General features: G+C 42.5%; 1 protein-coding gene across 1 annotated transcript in view; it reads left to right on the top strand.

Moving 5' to 3' along the window:
• CFAP74 (cilia and flagella associated protein 74) overlaps nucleotides 1-21827 on the top strand; it is a gene marked incomplete in the record, with an annotated part of 325669 nt that overhangs the window by 201295 nt on the left and 102547 nt on the right. The window contains 1 exon segment of the mRNA XM_073602977.1: nucleotides 12253-12426. Within this exon segment, the coding sequence (XP_073459078.1) occupies nucleotides 12253-12426 (174 nt within the window).

The following is a 21827-nucleotide window of genomic DNA, read 5'->3' as shown; positions in this document are numbered from 1 at the left end:
ACAACCCCTCACATCTAACATGTGCAGAACATAGGAACCCCCACACTAACCCACCGCTCCGTCTAGGGGCACACTTACCAGTTACTACGTCAGATGGGACTTAAAAATACGTACTATACTTATAACAAGTAGGCCCACAAGTTGCCTTTGCTCTTCGGTTTTCAGTTTTATGTATCTAGAATGTTACTGGTTTTACAAGATACCTAGCTCTGACAGGTGGATGATTGGTAGCGTTACCTCTAGTCCCACGGCACAGTAAGTGCCCAGTTGGGGTGCCGGGGATTGGAGGTGGCGCCTTCACTCATTGAACTTCAACTTTATGACTATGTATTCGCCATGTATATCTGTTACAGAATGACATTGTTTACTATATCATGTACTAAGCTATGTAAGTTTGCTATTTATCTCAACCTTCTGTACTGATACCCTGTGAAAAATTCAATAAACAAAAAAAGAAATGACAAACAGAAGTGATTGGTAGGGTAACCATATGAAATAACCACATCAAATCATATAATTTAAGGAATAAACCTGTTTCGAAGCTTATAAAGAATGATAAGTTACCGGATTTTGGGGTCACCTACGTGTTTCTGAGCAGTGAAATTTTTCACAGCTTCACTTGCTTCAGCATGTAGCTGCTCCTTTAGATTTTAGAGATATTTTAAAGATATTTGCTTTGTGATTCACAGTCATAAGTATTGCATGATTCGAATCACCAATTTACAGTAACATAATAGCTAATATCCAGATAATTAACTCAGGAAATCCATTGCTATATTTTGTTACAGTAAAATCTGGAACCCTTCCCGATCTCATTAGTCCTCTCAATTAACAGTCATGATAATTCTAGGTTTTACTGCTTCTGTCGACAAAGAAGAGGTTCTCCATTATGTCTCTGTATGGATTCTAGCAGTCACTGAAATTAATCGAATCAGCCTGTGGGTAGGATTAATCCTTCTTGGGTATTTATCTCCTAATAGACAAGCCAGTAAGGCTTTTCTGTAAGTGAGTAAGGAAAAATATCAAGACATTTCTTGATATTTGTGATCAGACAGTAGACCTGAAGTATCATACTTTCTATATGTTGTAATTAGTTTTATCTTCAGTGTTGCTTCCAACAGAAATATGTAAGCTTCTGGTATACCGTATATACTCGAGTATAAGCCGAGTTTTTCAGCATATTTTTTTGTGCTGAAAATGCCCCCCTTGGCTTCCTGCCTCACTGTGTCCATCTGCAGCCTCATGCACCTGATCTCCCGACGCTGTGACATGCAGTCTAGTCGGTGGCCGTTCAGTGTAACAAAGCCCCGCCTTCTCCTCGTCCTTATCCGTGATAGTCGGAACACTGACTCACTGCTGGGAAACTGAATTAGTGTTTCGCCACGGACGAGGACGAGGAGAAGGCGGGGCTTTGCTACACTGGACGGCCGCCGACTAGACTGCATGTCACAGCGCCGGTGTTCTGGAGATCAGGTACATGAGGCTGCAGATGGACACAGTGAGGCAGAGAGTTGGCACAGTGAGGCATGCGGATGAGCACAGTGAGGCATGCAGATGGCACAGTGAGGCAGGGAGATGGCACAGTGAGGCATGCAGATGGGCACAGTGAGGCTGCAGATCGGCATTGTTGACCCTCTCTTCTTGCAGAGATGCAGCGGTAAGAGTGCGCTCCTACATCTATTCAACACAGTCACTTCCCTCTCTCCACTCGGCCCAACAGGAGCTTCCTAGGCCCCGCCCGGCATGATGTCATTCAGAGGCTGTAAGCCAGGATGTGATCTTAATGGTTAACTTTTTATTCATTTATATTTATATATTTTTTTGCAAACACGCACAAAAACAGTATATAAACTATACGCAATTGCACAAAAACAGCCTCCCACTTACATCAGAGTGCCCTAGAGAGCCCCCCTTACATCAGGGTCCCCAGAGAGCCTCCCCCTTACATCAGGGTCCCCAGAGACCCCCCTTACATCAAGGTCCCCAGAGAACCCCCCTTACGTCAAGGTCCCCAGAGAGCCTCCCCCTTACATCAGGGTCCCCAGAGAGCCCCTCCTTACCTCAGAGTCCCCAGAGAGCCACTCCTTTCATCAGGGTCACCAGAGAGAGGGCGGGCAGTGAGAGATGCTGCCCGTGGCTGTACAGTGAGGGTGGAACAGCGGTGATGCAGGGCGGGTGTTGAGAGATGATGATGCTCTCTCGCCCGCCCGGCTCTCCCATGCTGACTGCCCGCTATCCCGTGCTGCCTGCCTGCTCTCTGGCTCTTCCGTGCTGCCCGCTGCATGGCTGCAGAGAGGCCACGGCCCGGTAGTGGGGTTCGGCCCTCTGGTTGGGGACCCCTGGGACTCAAGGCTATGGGCCCCAGATTAGGGGCTATAGCCCAAAAAGCTACCCCCTAGTGACGCCCCTGGCTGTCACTGAAACTGGCCCACTGAGCCATTGGCCCACCAGGAAACTCCCAGTAGTCCCAATGGCCAGTACATGCCTGGGTGTCAATGTGTCAATTTGGGATTGTATGTGTGGGTGTCATTGTGTTAATTTATGTGTGTGTTTATCATTATATGTGTGTGTATCGCACACAAACAAAACGATCACAAACACACTTGTGTACTTCACCGTAAAAGGTTGAGAAACACTGCTGTCAAGGATTTTACTGGTACTTTCTATAGAGATAAACTCCCTGGCTTCTTTTACTGACTGTAGTACCACGATTTTGCCCTGTAAAATATAATTTTTCCAGTGGGTAATAAAAATAATTGATTATCACAGGCAAATTCAGTTCTGACTATAAAGATAATATTATTTCACTTTGTGAGTATCAACAGACTATATTGAAGGCAAATGGACGGTATAATACAATTTAATTGTGGACAGCGTTGATCTTTCCAGAAACCTTGTGCTCTTGTGAACTTTATGTGCTCTCTGCCTGTGCTATCTGTTATCAGGTACCACAGTTCTTTGGTCTCTCTGGAGACTACAGAGCCCTCCTCTTTCTGTTATAGAGGCGGGGGACGTATGCTGTAGTCCTGTTCTAGAGTAACAACACTGCTCTTCTATAGTTATAGTGCGGTGATAAGGTGAAAAGGAGAAAAGACTGAAAAAAATAAAACAAACGCAGCAACCACTTTTAGGGATGGGTAAACTGCAATATGGTACAATGGTATTCTTGGGTTTGGATACACCTAAAAAATTGGTTTATGAAACATATTTTGTTAAGGAATCTGTCACCAGTAAAAGACAAAGTAACATGGTTCTGACAAGTCTTTTAGTGCCCTAATATAATGCGCTAAATCCATATGGGGAGCAGTCATGTTAAATAACCATTTACAGTATCCAGGCTTAGTGAAGTGTTGGAGGCATTTGACGTCAAAATTTAAAAAGTCAGTGTGACTTTCAGCAAACATTCACTGGTGGTAAATTAATCACTGTCATTAAAAAAAAGAAAGGTTCACCTGCAGTGAATATTTGGTGAATATCAGATTGGCCTGTTTTACATGAGCATCAGCGGCAGTGTGAACAGCAAGCTTTTGTGAAAATTTCGGCAAGCATTGCACAGATTTCTGTAAGCTTTTAAAGCACCCTTCAGCTCCTGTTTGGAAATGTTATACACAAATCCTAATGAAAGTGCTGATTGTCAGTTTAAACAAGCTGCTAGCAGGCTTCAGCAGACTTTAAACAATCTGTGTTCAACATTTACAAATCGGTGTTGAATGGTACTTTAAAAGCTTCAACAAACCTTGCTGAAAGCTCTGCAAATGCTTTGTCAAAGCTTCACACTGTTCTTATACAAGCTGAAGCCCGTGTGAAACAGGCCATTCACTGCTTTATAAATATATACCCAGGCCCGGACTGACCCGTTCTGTGGCCTGTTGATGATCAGGCCACACAGAGGGAGGTAAGCGGCGACCGCGGCCTGGACAGTGTTAACACAGGCCACGGCCGCCGCTCACCTACCACTGTGCGGCCGTGCCTGTACCTTCTCTGGCGGAACTAGCGGCTGCATGGGCTGAGCTGTGTTTCTCTCACACACAGCTCAGCCTCAGAGCTGCGCTGACAGTTCCGCTCTTGGCCCCTACGGACTGCTCCTCCTCCAGCCATAGGTGTCCCTCCGCACAGTGGGTTAAGGAGGGGGGGGGGGATCTGCGGGCCGATGTCAGGATGTCCTCCCCCTCCCCCTCTCTCATGTCGGGCTTGTCTGCAGCACAGGAGAGAAGAAAGCTTCCTGCTTGTTCTTCTTCCCTCCCAATTGGCCACAGCAGAGGGCCAATCAGAAAAAAATAGTGGGGCATCATGGGAAATGTAGTCCCGGAGATAGGAGGCCCAGTTGATCTCAGCAGGGAGACGGCTACAGTCTCCAGCATACACTCTGCTGGGGGGAAAAGAGAAAACTCGGAAACAAGCAGGTACTACAGGAGACATGGAAAAAGAAAGAGGACTGTGCTGGGGGAACTAATAGCTCCAGCACCACCAGAGCCACGCTGTACCCACACCACCAGAGAGAGAACACCACGCTGTACCTGCACCACCAGAGAGCCACGCTGTACCCGCACCACCAGAGAGCCACACTGTATCCACACTACCAGAGAGCTATGAGGGCCACGCTATACCCGCACCACAAGAGCGCCACGCTGTACCCACACCACCAGAGAGCCATGAGAGCCACGCTGTACCCGCACCACCAAGAGTGAGCCATGAGCAGCCCGCACCACCAGAGAGAGCCATGAGAATCACGCTGTACCCGCACCACCAGAGAGCCATGAGCCCCACGCTGTACACGCACCACCAGAGAGAGCCATGAGAGCCATGCTGTACCCGCACCACCAGGGAGCCATGAGCGCTACGCTGTACCCGCACCACCAGAGAGAGCCATGAGAGCCATGCTGTACCGCACCACCAGAGAGTGCCATGAGAGCCATGCTGTACCCACACCACCAGAGCGCCATGCTGTACCCGCACCACCAGAGCGCCACGCTGTACCCGCACCACTAGAGAGATCCACGCTGTACCACACCACCAGAGAGAGAGCCACACTGTATCGCACCACCAGAAAGAGAGCGCCATGCTGTCCAGGACCACCAGAGAGAGCAGGTCAGTGTCACTGGGCAGTGTGGGCACAATAGGAGACAGACAGCACTAGCATTCTATGGCCACAATAGGACAGGGACACTGTAATATAAAGTGGACTGCACTGTAAAGGGGCACTATAATCATTACAGTGCCTCTTTACAGTGTAATCCCCTTTATATCACAGTGTCCCTTCACATTACAGTGTGGAGGACCAACACCAGCCACCCCCGCGAATGTCTACTGACATCCCCCCCCCCCGGTCCCTGGAAAAGTTGGCTGCTCAGGTTAAAATGCCCGGGCCTATTTTTTTTCCCAGTCCGGGCCTGTATATACTCTTAAGGCAGTGATGGCAAACCTTGGCACCCCAGATGTTTTGGAACTCTGTAGTGTAGTTGAGCATCAAGGGAAATTAGTTAGGCCGTATGTTGCCTCCATACTACCTGATTTAACCCTGTAAATGCTACATTACTGCTCTGCAGTCTTATGCATTGCAGTGATTGTGAGGTCAATGGCAACTTGCATTGGTCTTGTTTGATTGCAGTAACGCCCTCTGAATGCAACATGCTGTGTAATTTTTTTCCTGCTGTCCTGAGTAGCCACAGGTTTAGGTTGGTAGTTGGCTGGTAAAAAAATGCTACCCCTCCATGGCTGTATGTGTGAACAAACCTTTTTTTGTGGCCAGAGATCATTAAAATACAGATTAGGAAATTTGAATGTGTGAAATTCGTTAGCTTATATTATATGAAAAATTTTACACATTTATATGAAAAATTTTACACATTTACATCCCGCCAAGCTGTGCAGTAAAGGTGGCAGTGACTATAACCCTGCCAGGGGTGCTCGAAAAAGTCATAGCAGCAGTTTTGTTAATTTCAAATTTTAATAGTTTGTCCAAACTAAAAACGCTAAACGGAGGTGTGTATTTTATAATTGAATGTAGTTCTATATACAACTAGCATAAATGATACTGTATATATCATCCTATGTCATAGCCTATACAGCAACAATCTGGGAGAGGGAAGTGCAGCACTAGGTGTCAATTAGGCTATGTTGTATGAATTTGTGCTGGTAGGAGGAGAGAGCAGAGTTGTTGACATATTAGTGTGGTTGACATGGTCTAATCAGCATGCTGGGCGAAGGAAGCTGACATCACTGTAAGCCTTAACTGTAACAAAGAATGCAGTGTAACTGGCTGTACTGTCTAGGAGAGGTGTATGAATTATAAAAGTGGTTGGACAGAATTACCAAGTCTAATAAGACAGTACACATACAAGGTGTCTAAAAAATGTTGGTGAATCGATTCCAAAGAGATAGATAGCGTAATATAGTGTAATACTTTTTATTAAATAGTACTAAAAATATTGGCACGTTTGACATCACATCTGGTGGGGGATTCGCATAATTTCCATCCCGTGGAACGTGCGGCGGCTCAACTGAGCAGCGGTACACCATTCAAAAGGCTGTGTGTGTTGGTGTTTACCTAAAGCATCTACAAATGTAAGTGCAATGCTTAGCAATATTTTTAGTACATTTTAAAGAGATACTAAAGTCTTGTTTTTTTTTTTAATAACAAACATGTTGTACTTACATGCTCTGTTGCAGTGGATTTGCACAGAGCAGCCCAAATCCTCCTCTTCTCAGGTCCCTCTTCAGCGCTCCTGGCCCCTCCCTCCTGTTCAGTGCCCCCACAGCAAGTAGCTTACTAGGGGGGTACCCGAGCCAAGCCGCAGTTCCGTGTGTCCATTTAGACACAGAGCGATGGCCCTCTCTCTCCTCTATTGGCTCACTGACTTTGAATGACAGCAGCGGGAGCCAATGGCACTTCGCTGCTGTCTTAGCCAACCAGGAGGGAGAGTCCCGGACAGCCAAGTCTCTTGTGCAACATCGCTGGATCGAGATGGGGTTCCGGTAAGTATTAATGGGGCTGAGAAGGGCTGCTGCACACAGAAGACTTTTTATCTTAATGCATAGAATGCATTAAGATAGAAAAACCTTCTGCTTTTGCAACCACTTTAATAAAAACTTCTACACTATATTACCCTATCTATCTCTTTGGAATCAACTCATTTTGTATGGAGTGGTAGAAATTCTTGGAGATCTTTGATGTATGCAATATCCGTTAGTCCACCAGTCTTGGGAAAGTGATGAGAGGAGACATCTCTGGAGTGTACATGAAAAGCAAGTGAGGCCTTTCATGGCCATTTGTGGTTGATGAGTGTGAATTTTTGTCCTCACTGTAGTGGATCACGTTTGAATGAACCTCTGGAACTCTCTACCTCAACCTGTCTGGCTATCTGCTACTCTCACTGCCTTCAGGCAGTCCCTGAAAACGCATCTCTTCAGGGAAGCCTATCACACCTCCAAATAATCTCTTACCACTTACATCAGCTCATTCCCCACAGTCACAACCTTTTGTTCCACCTGCCCCACCCTATTAGATTGTAAGCTCTTCTGAGCAGGGCCCTCTTAATCCCCTTGTATTTTATTGTATTGCAACTGTATTGTCTTCCTTTTATGTTGTAAATTGCTGCGTAAACTGTTGGCACTATATAAATTCTGTATAATAATAATTAAGGCAGATTTTCCCTTTGAAGCCCGGTGATTGGAAGAACCTTAAGGGACTTATTATCTTCTATTCTATTTATGGACTGTTTTATTTTTATTGTTTATAAGTAGTGCCATACAATTATATGAGCATTTTGAGCAAAGTACTTGTTATGGGTATTGTAAGTGTTTCCATATTGTGTTTATACTGTTTAAATAGCGGTTATCTTAGTTTTTAATAGGAGTTTTGTCATTTTTCAGGCTGCCGGTAAAAAAATGTGCTCCCATCAGTAAATGTTCCATGTTTTGTCAGTAAAAAAAATGCTGCAGGAGGTTTGCAACACTGTGCATCACTGATCCTGAACTGACATGGAATGATGCAGAGAATGGTGCTGACATCAACACCATACTTGGTTTGGGGTTTATACTTTTTTGATAGCTGAAAAGAATACTGTAGGATAAGTTTATCAAAACTGCAGTAAACGAAAAATATTGGAGCAAAAGAGGAGGTGATGTCCCAAAAACCAATCACATGTCATCTTTCAGTCACTGGAAATAATAAAGCAAAAACACTATTTAGGGCAACTCAAACTTTTGCACCTGTGTTCTTTTTACAGTTTTCATGAGTCAGTTATATACAGCAGTCTGACCAGTCATCTACGTATACTGAATACGATTAAAACTTTTTAATACTGTTGGTGTTTCACACTTCAGTTCTCAGAGAGTTAATTAAAAATGGGATTATCTTCTTAATAGGCTTCTTTAAGTTACTCATAGAGCCCATTATCATTATCACTGCATCAAGTAGCCTAAACCTGTCTGATATGTTTTAAACATTGCATTCTAATACCAAAAGTTGGGAATCGTATGGCAGTTTTTTGAGAGAAACTAGGCAGGTCTATTAACAAATGACACGCTTGCTGAGAGCTAAGTACTCGAGAGTTCGAGAGTTGATAGAATAACTAAATTCATAAAACGAGTAAAAATTCTGTTATCACTTTGCAAGAAATACTCTCAAGAAAAGCTGGCTGAAGCATGCATAGCCATTTTTTTGTCGATGTTGAACAAATCTCTTGTCACTGGTAAAAACCAGTGTATGCCGAGGATAGGGGTTTAAAGCAAACCTATTGCTTTGCCCTGCCCTGACTAGCATTATATAGCAGTAGGCTTACTGACACTTTAAAGTGACACAAAACTCAATTTTTTTAGTTGTTCTAAAATAGCAAGTTCACCATGGCTCTGGTTTTTTTTTTGTTTTTTTTTGTTTTTTTTTATTGTTTGTTTAAAAAGTCTCTTAGCATTGTTTTCAGGCTCTGTTCACACAGATGCCAGTTGTGTTACACATAATTTAATGATAATGGAAATCACATTGTTTTCAATGGTGCCCGTTCACACCAATGCAACTTGGCTCAGTGCAATTTTGGAAAAGTTTCCTGTACTAGTTTGGTGCGATTCTAGCACAATTTTGGGCCCATAGAATATGCAAACCACTTGAGTAGCATCCAAGTTGCACTACATAATCATACTGAAAGTCTGATCAAAGTGGGATCACAGCAGTCTGACCCTAGCCTCTGGTTTCTTTTATCTCCTGTGCATGCTCTCTATCCTCCACTGATGCATGTCACAGCTACTAGTGTAGAGCGAAAAGTGCTGTTATTTTTGGTCTCAGGCTCCGCTGTATGTACTAGAATTCCCATAGAGGTGAATGTGTCTGCAGGCACTTTAAATATGTAGTTCATCTCAGGGGTGAGCAGGAAAGGGTGGCTACGTTCACAGACACAAGAGCCATGCAAAGCCAACATAGAACAGGAAATCTGAAAACAACAGAAAAAAAGCTTGTATTTGAACGATGGAATAAAAGAAAAGGGAGATAAAAGGTACAATCTGGTTACATTTAGACACATTGCATTTATTTTATTTTATAAAAAATGTGAGTTTACTGTCACATTTAATAATCAATTCTTCTCCCACTCTGTGTTTGGACAGTGATAGAGCTTTAAACGATTGATGAGGTCATAGATCCTCCCTCTCCTTGTCTGAGTGCTGCTGTAAGGGAATATAAAGGGCATAAGGCCAATAATAGGAATCATGGCAGCTGCTGCCCAACATTCTGACTGAGCATATTGTGCCCCTCAGAAGTAGGTTATTTGTGTGTTTTTAAGTCATCTGCCCTCTAGTGAATGCCAGTAAAGTGCTAATCCAGCCTTTATTTTTTCCCCAGAGGAACCCTTGACATAGCTTCCGCATCTTGGTGGAACCCTGGCTAAAATTAAATAATTGGGGTCAGAGGGAAGAATGTTCCTTACTTTGATGTTCAGTGGGAAGAATGTTCCCCTAACAATGGTGATTGTAATGCCACCCTTAGACAGGTAAAAAGATGATTGCCATGCTGCCAAGTGGTGTTGGTCTTGGAATTATGCAGACACGATTAGGTTAGAGGTTAGAGGTCAATCAGCCATAGCTCAAGGAGCCCCTGTCTACCTCTGCAGGAACATACAAAAAGAAAAAGAGGTCGATCTTGGGAATCCTGCTAGTAAGAGTACATGGCTGTGCTATCCACAGTATAAAAAAATGGATGGGAGTCACCAGACAGAAAGAGATATTGATAAAAAGTCATAGCAAAACTTACATATCAAAGAAAAATAGTACTGGTGCCCTCTAAGTCCAATCCGACACCCCCTTGTGACCCCGTCCACAGATCCACCCACCTGCAACTACCCCGTACCCCCCCCCACACACACACACACACACACTCGTCAAGGTCTCCCCACCCCCACTCTTCACCCCTCCTCCCAAAAGGGGCCCAAGTGCAACCTGATAGGAGACACGCAAAAACAGTGGACGAAGTAGGGAGATATGGCTAAATAGCCAAAAACACCACATAGGATGAGTGTGATCACTCAAAGGCTCTCCTCTCAAAACATTCACTGACCAAGGCAGACCCACAGAGGACCCTAAATAAGAGTACCTAGCACCTGAGGATAACCAGACCAGGAGTAGCAGATGGCCCATAATCTGCAGGGGAGACCCAGCCAATATCTCAACAAAAAGGGGTATCCACCAGCAGGTCTTTGAGATAATTGTAGCTAACACAGTGAATCCCCAGTAGTTGAGCAACCATCTGCAGATGGAAATAAGCTCAAATATGAAGGTCCTATAGACAATTACATAGGAGTAAGGAAATTCTCTTTCATATGTGGGTGCTATCCAAAAGTTTGCTAACCAGTCCATATAGTCCCCGGTCTTATGCATATATGCAAAGTAACATATGTATACAAGGCAATTCGATAATCTACAGGTATGAACAAAAAACTGAATGCAATGGTGACTCCTCAATGATTGGTATGTGTGTAAGGATGTCAGGTGCTTGCAATGCACAGCCAGTGACTAGCGTGATGAAGATTCTTCACTGTAATGCATGAGTGCAGACATAGCAGGTGCTTGCAAGTATACTTTTGGTGTATGGACAGTCCTATGTCCCTAGCAAGCACGAAACCGTGAGATTCAAAGACCTAGGCAACATCAAAGCACCAGGACTGATATAAGTCCATATGTACATTGGGGGGGGGGGGTTAATCATATCCTAGACCCCAGCCATGAGCTGAACATTCCATCCACAGTCCGATAAAACATGACTGAAGTAGCCAAAGGGAGGGGCCACTGTGGAGGTGCCGGTGTCTAAGACCACTGCCGATGTATGGAAACCCGAAGGGGGGGCAGCTTTTCCTAACATGAATATGTCTGTCCTACCGGCATCACTCACATGCAGTCTCACAGAGCAAGATAGCGCTGTCATCTACGTGGCTGATCTTCTGGCTCAAAGGCTGGCTATATCCACCATGGTGCATTCAGCATAGTTACTGATGAATCCTGTAACCAGTCCTCTGTGGCCCTATGAATGTCCATCTAGCAGGCATCCCCATGGCCTTGTGGAGCACAGGTGGAATAGAGGGGGGCCGGGCCCTACGTCAATATGTTTTGTCCCAGCACTGGATCTTCCTCACGGTGGTGTTTTTGGCTATTTAGCCATATTTCCCTATTTGAAACAGCCACTGTCTTTGTGCATCTCCTATTGTGTTTCACTGGGGCCCCTTTTGGGAGGAGGGGGGGGGTTTGAAGGGTAGGGGGGCTTGACGAGTGTGGGGGGGGGGGGTATGGGGTAGTTGCGGGTGGGTGGATCTGTGGGCGTAGTTGCAGGGGGGTGTCGGCTTGGGCTTAGAGGGCATCTATATTATTTTTATTTTGTTATATTTAGTTAACTTTTGATTTTTTTTTTTTTTTTTTTAGCAATAAATATATCTTTTGGGATGGTAGCTGCTGTGGTGTCCTAGCCTTTTCTATCTTTCTATTTGGTAGCTCTGCAGGGGCCCTAGCTGAGAATGGCTGCACCAAGCCCTTAACCCACCATTCAACAGTCCAGTACCAGTTTTGGAACCTTCTATAGCAGAAGAGAAACGTAATGATTTAAGCTCCATCATGTGGACCACAGAGTGCCTGTACTTTAGCAGCAGTATTCATTTAAACAGTTTTTTGTTTTTGTTTTTTTGTGTTTTTTTAGTACCTGCCAGATTCGCATTAAACAAAAAGAATGAAGCGAACGCAGCTAAGATGTATTAATGTTTTCTTTTTTTTTCTTTTCAGACCCGACCTGTTATCTTTACTGTTCACGCTATTGTGACCACATCAGACCTGGAAATCAACCCCACTGAGGTGGATTTTGGTTACTGTACTATCTTTGAATCAGTTCAAACATCCATTCAACTAACAAACAAGTCAATCCTGCCCCAGGAGTTTGGTTTTGTGGGAATCCCAGAGGTAGGCATTTAAAACAAAGGTATCTAGGACAGGCCACAACATACGAATGTTGATGCAGGTGCCCTGTTAAATATCTAAAAAATTAAGTCCAAAACATCTACTATATATTTAAAGTACATGATTGCAGCATTCATCTTCGGACCTTGTCTGTGTGTACAACTGCGTCACCCCTCACCAGGTCAATACCAAGGAGAGAACTCCTTCATAATGCCTGTGAACAGTAGTTACAATGGCTGCTGTAATCTACATCTCTTGATGCTGATTGGTTGGCAGTCATATATGGGCTTTAAGTTGGACTCTCTAAAAATGAGTGGGCACTGCTGTTATTATGCCCAGGACCCTCAGAAAACTAACTTTAATAGAAGCAACAAAAATGTTTGTGAATTGCAGATCTTACGTTAGTATGTGTGAATGTTCAATTTAGAATTTTTTAGCATAGTTCTCTTTTTAAATTTGACCAAAATCCTAGTTTCACTTCAAATGTGTCATTGGTCTGCTGCTAATGCATTTTAATAGTAGCTGTTGCTAAAGCCTAGAGCTTCCCTTCAATTTTTTTTTTCCACAAAAAACACCTTATAACATGGCATTTTTGTATTTTATTCATATTATAATGAAGTTAACATTTTAATGAATCTGGAGAACTGTGGGGCACTGAAATCTCTTGCTGAAAACGTTAAAGTGTATTGGGATTACTCATCCAAACAATAGTTTAGTAATTACAAAATCTCCCACTTTAAAATGCAGATGAAAAGGAGGGAGAGTTTAGTTGAAGGCCTAATTATTTACGTTTACATAGCTTTAGGATGAATATTACACATCATCTGCCTACACGATATGCACATATGGCTCACTTTACCCATTAGTGTCTGCAAGCCATAGATCCACATCCTAATGAACCCTGAATTAGCCCAGCAGTTTTAAATGTACAAAAAGAAAAAATGCAGCCTTTTGTGCAATAATCTATTTAATTCCGGTGTTGCCCCCCCTTCCACAGAAGGTCTGCTTCTCCACCAGATATTCCTCCTTTTCTTGGATGAATGACTGCTAGCATCATTCAACTAACTTCCTGTCACCCCAGGTGGTCATTGTGCGTCATGTGGGAGTGCATTTTGCTCACCTGGCATCACGATACTGCTGCACTGAATGATAACTCAGACGTCATTATGTGCAGAAGTAAGAACCACCCACCATCAACAAATCGGGAAGGAAGAATCTATGACGTAATGCAACTGGCCAGAAGATCTTTGGGGAAAAGGTATGTATACTTTAATAAAACTGAAGTTGGACTTTAAAAAAGAACTCTGCCCAAACCTTTAAATTGATAAATAACATAAGCCATTTTATAAAAATAATTACTTGCTGCTTTATGCTACACGTACACAAAAGAACAAAAGAAGATCTGTGTGAAATCACTCCTCAGCATGTGATTGTTGATCAAGTCACATGTTTGGCCTATGGAACACCTGTGCACTGGTCTAGTTAGGGGAAAAATAATGACTGGCGGGGGGAAAACACCAACCCATGTTCAGCTGGATTGGGCCTTATGGCTCTTTAAAAATGTACATTCTTTCTTTACAAAGTTATTTTAAACCATACATAAAGTAAAACATATAATAATAACAGTAGAGACAAATCATCTTTAGTTGATCTAACAATTGTATTTTTTTTAATTAAATCATTGTTTTCACCTTTATTTTCATCCTTTGTTGCATCTCAATGTTGCTTCTCTCCTGCAGCCTCTTAGTAACTACCTGTCTATATACATGCAGTCTAGTGAGGACTGTATGGCCTTTCTCAGGGTAGTTTCCAGGTGGTGACTGTTCAAGATGATGTGTGGATAATGTATCTTCAGAAAGCCACTTAGGGGTCTTTTACACAGGCCATGTCCATTCCGATCAGCAGGGGATCCATTGACAGGTCCCCTTCTAAATCAGAGCCAAACAGTACAGATGTCACTTTTCACATATGTCAAATTAGTTTTGGCCTCTCAGACCCTTGTTAGGTCTATGGGCAGGTGGGCGGGCAGAGGCCTGGAGGAGCTCAGCTATGAGGAAAGATTAAAGGAATTGAATTTATTCTCTCTTGGGAAGAGGAGATTAAGGGGGGGATATGATCAACATGTATAAATAAGTATAAGTATAAAAGTATAAGTATAAATAAATGCTCCAAATAGTAATCTTGGTATTGAGTTATTCGCTTCAAGGTCATCACAGAGGACAAGGGGGCACTCTACGTTTGGAGGAAAAGAGATTTCATCTCTCAATACTGAAAGGTTTATTCACAGAAAGTGCTGTAAAAATGTGGAATATACTCCCTCAAGAGCTGGTACTGTCCAGCTCAGCAGATTGCTTTAAAAAAGGCCTGGATTCTTGCCTAAATATACATAATATAACTGGACATTAACATTTATAGGTAATGTTGATCCAAGGAATATCTGATTCGCCTCTTGGGGGATCAGGAATTAGTTTTTTCCCCCTGCTGGAGCAAATTGGATCATGCTTTGCTGGGGTTTTTTGCCTTCCTCTGGATCAACTATGGGAATAGTATTGTGTATATAAGATTGTCATTTTTATTTAATTCTTTCCCTTTTTATTGGTTGTACTAGATGGACTTGTGTCTTCTTTCAGCCAAACTAACTTTTTAACTATATTGCTACTATCTCCCCCTCCCTATAGTGTCCAGAGGATGTAAACGGATGTGCTTACTTGTAGGTCTGACTACCTCCGATTTGTCACATTTATGTCCACAAAAATGGAAAAGGACATTTTTTCTATTTTTTTTTCTGACCTTGTTGGACTTGGAGGTAAACAGACGCACATCCGTTTATATCTGCCTGCCCATAGACTAACATTGAGCTTTCATTCAGATCCGCCGGAAAACTGACAGGCTGATCTGATCAGACAGCCAGTGTGAAAGGAGCCCTTCTACTTGCCATCAAATTTCAGCTTTTTAGATGAGTACTATAAAATGTAATGCCACAATATGAGACATTCATTAGGAACCATTTTTGAGATCTTTTCACTATAATGGATATCAGTAGGAGCCTAGTTGTATGGTTGTACTGCAAACAACACTTTTTTAACCACTTCCTGCCCAAGGACGTGATATGACGTCTTTGAATTTGAGTGGGGATATCTCAATGATGCCTGCAGCTACAGGCATCATTCAGATATCATCTTTTTTCGGCCAGCGATTCTGTGCACCATAAGAACAATCATAATGGTAATTCAGCCACTTGACCATTCTTACAGGCGGCGGGAGGGGACCTCTGCCCTCCGGTGCTTCTCCAGGCTCACCCATTTGATCAGGGAGCCAGGGAACGAATCGGTCGCCGCTGGAAGTTGATCATAGAGATTTCTTTTGACCAGATGGTCCCCAGTCATCTCTATGACCCTTGGAGGCCGGGCGCAACGTTATGACATCACGTCCGGGCCGGCGGATGTAAACGAAGCCAGGGACGTGGCTGGAAATGCTGAGACAGTTCATTTTTTTCTTTTGATCTCGGTCTTTCCAGCCTGGAGGAGAGATGTGGGGTCTATAGGCTCTCCATAAAGAGGACCTGTCACACACTATTCCTATTACAAGGGATGTTTACATTCTTTGCAATAGGAATAAAAGTGATCCAAAAAAAAAACTAAAGAGAAAGTGTAAAAATGAAAAAATAAAGGTAAAATAATAAAAAAAAAAAAATTTAAATCGCCCCCATCCCCGCATGCTCACGCACCTAAGCGAACGTATATGTAAGTTGTGCCCATATATGTAAACGGCATTCAAATCACACATGTGAGGTATCGCTATGTGCCTTAGAGCAAGAGCAACAATTCTAGCCCAATTTTCTAGCAAAAAAATAATGATTTTTACATGTAGGAGAGAAGTGCCAGAATAGGCCCGGTATGGAAGTGTTTAAACTCAAGTGTTTAGACTCAGGTGATCCATCTCTCATCTAATTGGATATACACTGACAAGTGTCTATCCAAAACATCTATCAGTCAGCCACAGAAGCTGATTACAGTAAGCCTATGGTAACCATACCTGGCCAGATTTTTGCATGTGCTGCACCCAGGGAGGAACTTGTGAAATACTCAGAACATTTTGATTGGAACAAGTGAGATCAAAACTCTTTCTGTATTACATAATATATCAAACCAATCAGGAAGACAGTAATAACTTGCACATTTCAGACACATTACTATGACTAAGGACTGTTGTGTCTAAATTACATAAACTACTGTCTTGTAAACTACTGTCGCACCAGAACATGCGAACAGGCAAAAAATTTGTCCGAACACGCGAACACTGTTAAAGTCTATGGGACACAAACATGAATAATCAAAAGTGCTAATTTTAAAGGCTTATATGCAAGTTATTGTCATAAAAAGTGTTTGGGGACCTGGGTCCTGCCCCAGGGGACATGGATCAATGCAAAAAAAAGTTTTAAAAACTGCATTTTTTCAGGAGCAGTGATTTTAATAATGCTTAAAGTGAAACAATAAAAGTGTAATATTCCTTTAAATTTAATACCTGGAGGGTGTCTATAGTATGCCTGTAAAGGGGCGCATGTTTCCCGTGTTTAGAACAGTCTGACAGCAAAATGACATTTCAAAGGAAAAAAGTCATTTAAAACTACTCGCGGCTATTAATGAATTGCTGGTCCAACAATACACATAAAAGTTCATTGATAAAAACGGCATGGGAATTCCCCACAGGGGAACCCCGAACAAAAAAAAAAAAAAATGACGTGGGGGGTCCCCCTAAATTCCATACCAGGCCCTTCAGATCTGGCATGGATATTAAGGGGAACCCCGGCCAAAATTAAAAAAAAAAAATGGCGTGGGGTCCCCCTCAAAATCTAAACCAGACCTTTCAAGTCTGGTGTGGATTTTAAGGGGAACCCCGCACCAAAATTAAAAAAAAAATGGCGTGGGGTCCCCCCAAAAATCCATACCAGACCCTTATCCGAACACGCAACCTGGCAGGTCGCAGGAAAAGAGGGGGACGAGAGAGCGCCCCCCCTCCTGAACCGTACCAGGCCACATGCCCTCAGCATTGGGAGGGTGCTTTGGGGTAGCCCCCAAAACACCTTGTCCCCATGTTGATGGGGACAAGGGCCTCATCCCCACAACCCTTGCCCGGTGGTTGTGGGGGTCTGCGGGCGGGGGGCTTATCGGAATCTAGAAGCCCCCCTTAACAAGGGGACCCCCAGATCCCGGCCCTCCCCCCTGTGTGAAATGGTAAGGGGGTACAAAAGTACCCCTACCATTTCACAAAAAAACTGTCAAAAATGTTAAAAATGACGAGACAGTTTTTGACAATTCCTTTATTTAAATGCTTCTTCTTTCTTCTATCTTCTATCTTCTATCTTCCTTCGGTTTCTTCCTCCATCTTCTTCTTCTTCTTCTGGTTCTTCTTCCGGTGTTCTCATCCGGCATCTTCCTGCGTGGCGTCTTCTTCCCTTCTTCTTCTCAGGCTGCTCCGCATCCACCATGATGGGAGGCTCCCGCTGTGTGACACTTCTCCTCTTCTGACGGTTCTTAAATAACGGAGGGCGGGGCCACCCTGTGACCCCGCCCCTGAAGGGTCTGGTATAGATTTTGAGGGGGAACCCATGCCATTTTTTTTTTTTTAAACTTTGGTCGGGGTTCCCCTTAATATCCATACCAGACCTGAAGGGCCTGGTATGGAATTTAGGGGGAACCCCCACGTCTTTTTTTTTTTTTTTTGGTTCGGGGTTCCCCTGTGGAGAATTCCCATGCCGTTTTTATCAATGAGCTTTTATGTGTATTGTCGGACCGGCAATTCATTAACAGCCGCGAGTAGTTTTAAATGACTTTTTTCCTTTGAAATGTTATTTTGCTGTCAGACTGTTCTAAACACGGGAAACATGTGCCCCTTTACAGGCATACTATAGACACCCCCCAGGTACGAAATTTAAAGGAATAGTACACTTTTATTGTTTCACTTTAAGCATTATTAAAATCACTGCTCCCGAAAAAACGGACGTTTTTAAAACTTTTTTTGCATTGATCCATGTCCCCTGGGGCAGGAGCCAGGTCTCCAAACACTTTTTATGACAATACCATGCATATAAGCCTTTAAAATTAGCACTTTTGATTTCTCCCATAGACTTTTAAAGGGTGTTCCTTGGCTTTCGAATTTGGCGCGAACACCCAAAATTGTTCGCTGTTCGGCGAACTGGCGAACAGCCGATGTTCGAGTCGAACATGTGTTCGACTCGAACTTGAGCTCATCCCTACTGTCTTGCTGTTGCTTTTTGCTTTTATGGTTTATCTAATAAAACGTGAGTTTTAATTTTAATACCAGTCCAGTAATACACAGTATTTCAGAAGTTTCTACAGTTTTTTGGATGTGTTAGACTTCTGCACCTTATAGAGTGTGGCAGTAGAGTTATAGTCATCCTGTTGTAGTCAACTCCACTGGTAGAGTTGTAGTCAACCTGTTTTCACCTTTCTAAATTCTTTTTGCATCTCAGTGCTGCTAATCACCTCAATCCTCTTTCAGTCACTTTCTTTTTACATGCACTTGCTCCAGTATCAGCTGCACATCATTGTTTAGGACTGGCTTACAGATATTGACATCAGTTGGCCATGCCAATATGTGTCAGCACAGACACTTGTAGCCTCCATCAGGGGAAAGTGTCACTCTGTAAAAGGAAATCATCCTTTTAAAAATATGAAAACTACAGAGTACCCACATATTACAGATTTCACTGATTAAGAGACCAAAGAGAAAATGGAGGAACTCAAAGAAGAACACATTTTTTCACCAAGGAGACCTGGGATAAACCACCAGGGAACAGGTTCTATAGTCCAGCAACTGGGACCAACAATATATTTGAAATATTTTCAGATATACAGTAGTTGCGAAATCATTTTGGCCAAATGTAAATTATCACTATGTAAATAATGGTTTTGAGTGGAGCTGTTTATAAATTGTGATATTTGTAAGATTTAGATGTTTAGTATTCTTGCAATTTTATCTACGTCAAGTAGGGATATTTTTTTAAAAATTTATAGTTGAAGGTGTAATAATTATACAAAGAAAGTACATTTCAAATTATTTTAAGCTTTTTTTTTTTTTGCATTGGAGGTAATAAATTATGTTGAGAGACAAAAGGGTTACTTGTGACAGAGAGGAGGAAGCTTTTTTTTGTATGTAAGGTTGTCCAGATGACAGCAGAGATGGCATTCCTGAGGAAGTCATTTTTTGACAAAACATGTTGAATGGCATTAGTCTGTGATGTCTCACATCTAACAGGATAATATCCTCCTGATGTATGGAGGTAGCCATGTCCAGTAAGGTGTTTGTTAAACAGTGCTGTATAGCACCTGGAAAAGTGAGGTTTTTTTTTTTAGTGGTTTTTAATAAAGTTTTAAATGGTTTTATGCTATGTGAGCCTCTTCTCCTTTACTTGTCCTGAGTTGCTATAGAAAGGGGACCCTGCATGTTATAGGAGGAAAAAGGAGGAGAGAGAGTAGATCCAGCTAAAACCATTTTTTTTTTTTTTTTATTCCTTTATTTACCCCTTAACCACTTCAATACCAGGCACTTTTATACCCTCCCTGCACAGGCCAATTTTCAGCTTTCAGTGCTGTCTCACTTTAAATGACAGTTGCACGGTCACGCAACACTGTACCCATATGAAATGTTATCATTTTTTTCACACAAATAGAGCTCTCTTTTGGTGGTATTTAATCACCACTGGGTTTTTTATTCTTTTCTAAATAAGCTAAAAAAGGCCAAACATTTGGAAAAAAAAAAAAAACATTTGTGTTTTGCAAATAATCTTTCTTCATAAATTTATATCAAAATGTATTCTGCTACAGTTCTTTGGTGAAAATAACCCAAATCAGTGTTTATTTAGTATGTAGAAAAGTTACAGAGTCCACAAACTATGGTATATACAGTATTTCACAAAAGTGATTACACCCCTCACATTTTTGTAAATATTTAATTATATCTTTTTATGTGACAACACTGAACCTAACATAACGTGTGTGCCAGTGACCAGGGACAATGACTTGGTAACAGTATGTAAAAAATTCAATTTTTTAAAATATCTTTTCTTTTTTCTTTTCTTTTTTTTTACATTTTTTTAACATACTGTTACCAAGTCATTGTCCCTGGTCACCGGCAAAAAAAAAATCCTGATCAACTACCCAGCTGACTATGGTAACACTGTATTGCTCTGGTCACAGTATGTAAAAAATTCAATTTTTTAAAATATCTTTTCTTTTTTCTTTTTTTTTTTTTACATTTTTTTTACATACTGTGACCAGAGCAATACAGTGTTACCATAGTCAGCTGGGTAGTTGATCAGGCTTTTTTTTTACATACTATGATTGCTTATAGCAGTGAATTGCACTGCTATAAGCACATATTTTTATTGAATGACAGTGTGTAGACACTGTGTATTATTGTGATTAGCTGTGATTGGTCACAGCTAATCACATGGTACAAATGGGCTGTGATTGGCCTTGCCTGTATCATGTGATCACTGTGACCAATCACAGATAGCACCACAATTGTATACAATGAATGGCATGAAAGCAAGCCATTAGATGTTTATAACTGTCATGTGTTCTGCTGTGATTGATCACAGCGATCGCATGTTACTGGCAGCGGGCCAGTACACTGATAAGTCATGGGTGACAGAACGTGCCGAAGCATTGCCCGTTCTTGGGAAGACGTCCCAGAACAATAGGATTCCTGTCTGTTAGTCATTTTACAATGAGTCCTACACTACATATATTTGTGCAGAGGGCTTATTAATTATTTAAAAATCCTGTAGAGCTTGAGAAAACGGAAAATTGTATACTCACCTTTCCGTAATTTTCCTTTCCTGTCGCATCTTCATGGCAGCATACACGTTGGGTTGTGACTCCGCCTCCACAACCTGATAGGACCACATAGCTATAAATGAATGAATAGGCCCCTGCCCCAGTATTCTCTGTATATATACATATGTCACCTCAGAAGGGTGGGCGATTGTATGCTGCCATGAAGATGCGACAGGAAAGGAAAATTACGGAAAGGTGAGTATACAATTTTCCGTTTTCCTGTCGCATCATGGCAGCATACACGTTGGGGTGTAACTCGCCAAACTGGGTGGGAATGCAAAGAAATTTTATTGACAAGAAACAGAAGAGTTGGCCTGTATAACGGCCCTTCCTAATCCTACTGCTGATAAGCGTGCCGCGTCTACTTTATAATGGGATATGAAGGTGTTTCTAGAAGACCAGGTGGCCGCTCTACAAATGGTTTCCGCTGAGACTCTACAGTAAGCTGCCCATGACGTAGCCATTGCCCTGGTGGAATGTGCTCTTAAGCCTTCTGGGATCTGTAAGGTGCCCAAGGAGTAGGCCTTCTTGATAGTTTTCACA

The sequence above is a fragment of the Aquarana catesbeiana genome, linkage group LG10, assembly GCF_042186555.1.
Source record: "Aquarana catesbeiana isolate 2022-GZ linkage group LG10, ASM4218655v1, whole genome shotgun sequence".
Lineage (NCBI taxonomy): Eukaryota > Metazoa > Chordata > Amphibia > Anura > Ranidae > Aquarana > Aquarana catesbeiana.
Note: the sequence above shows the minus strand (reverse complement) of the source record. Positions and strands in the feature narration are given on the sequence as shown.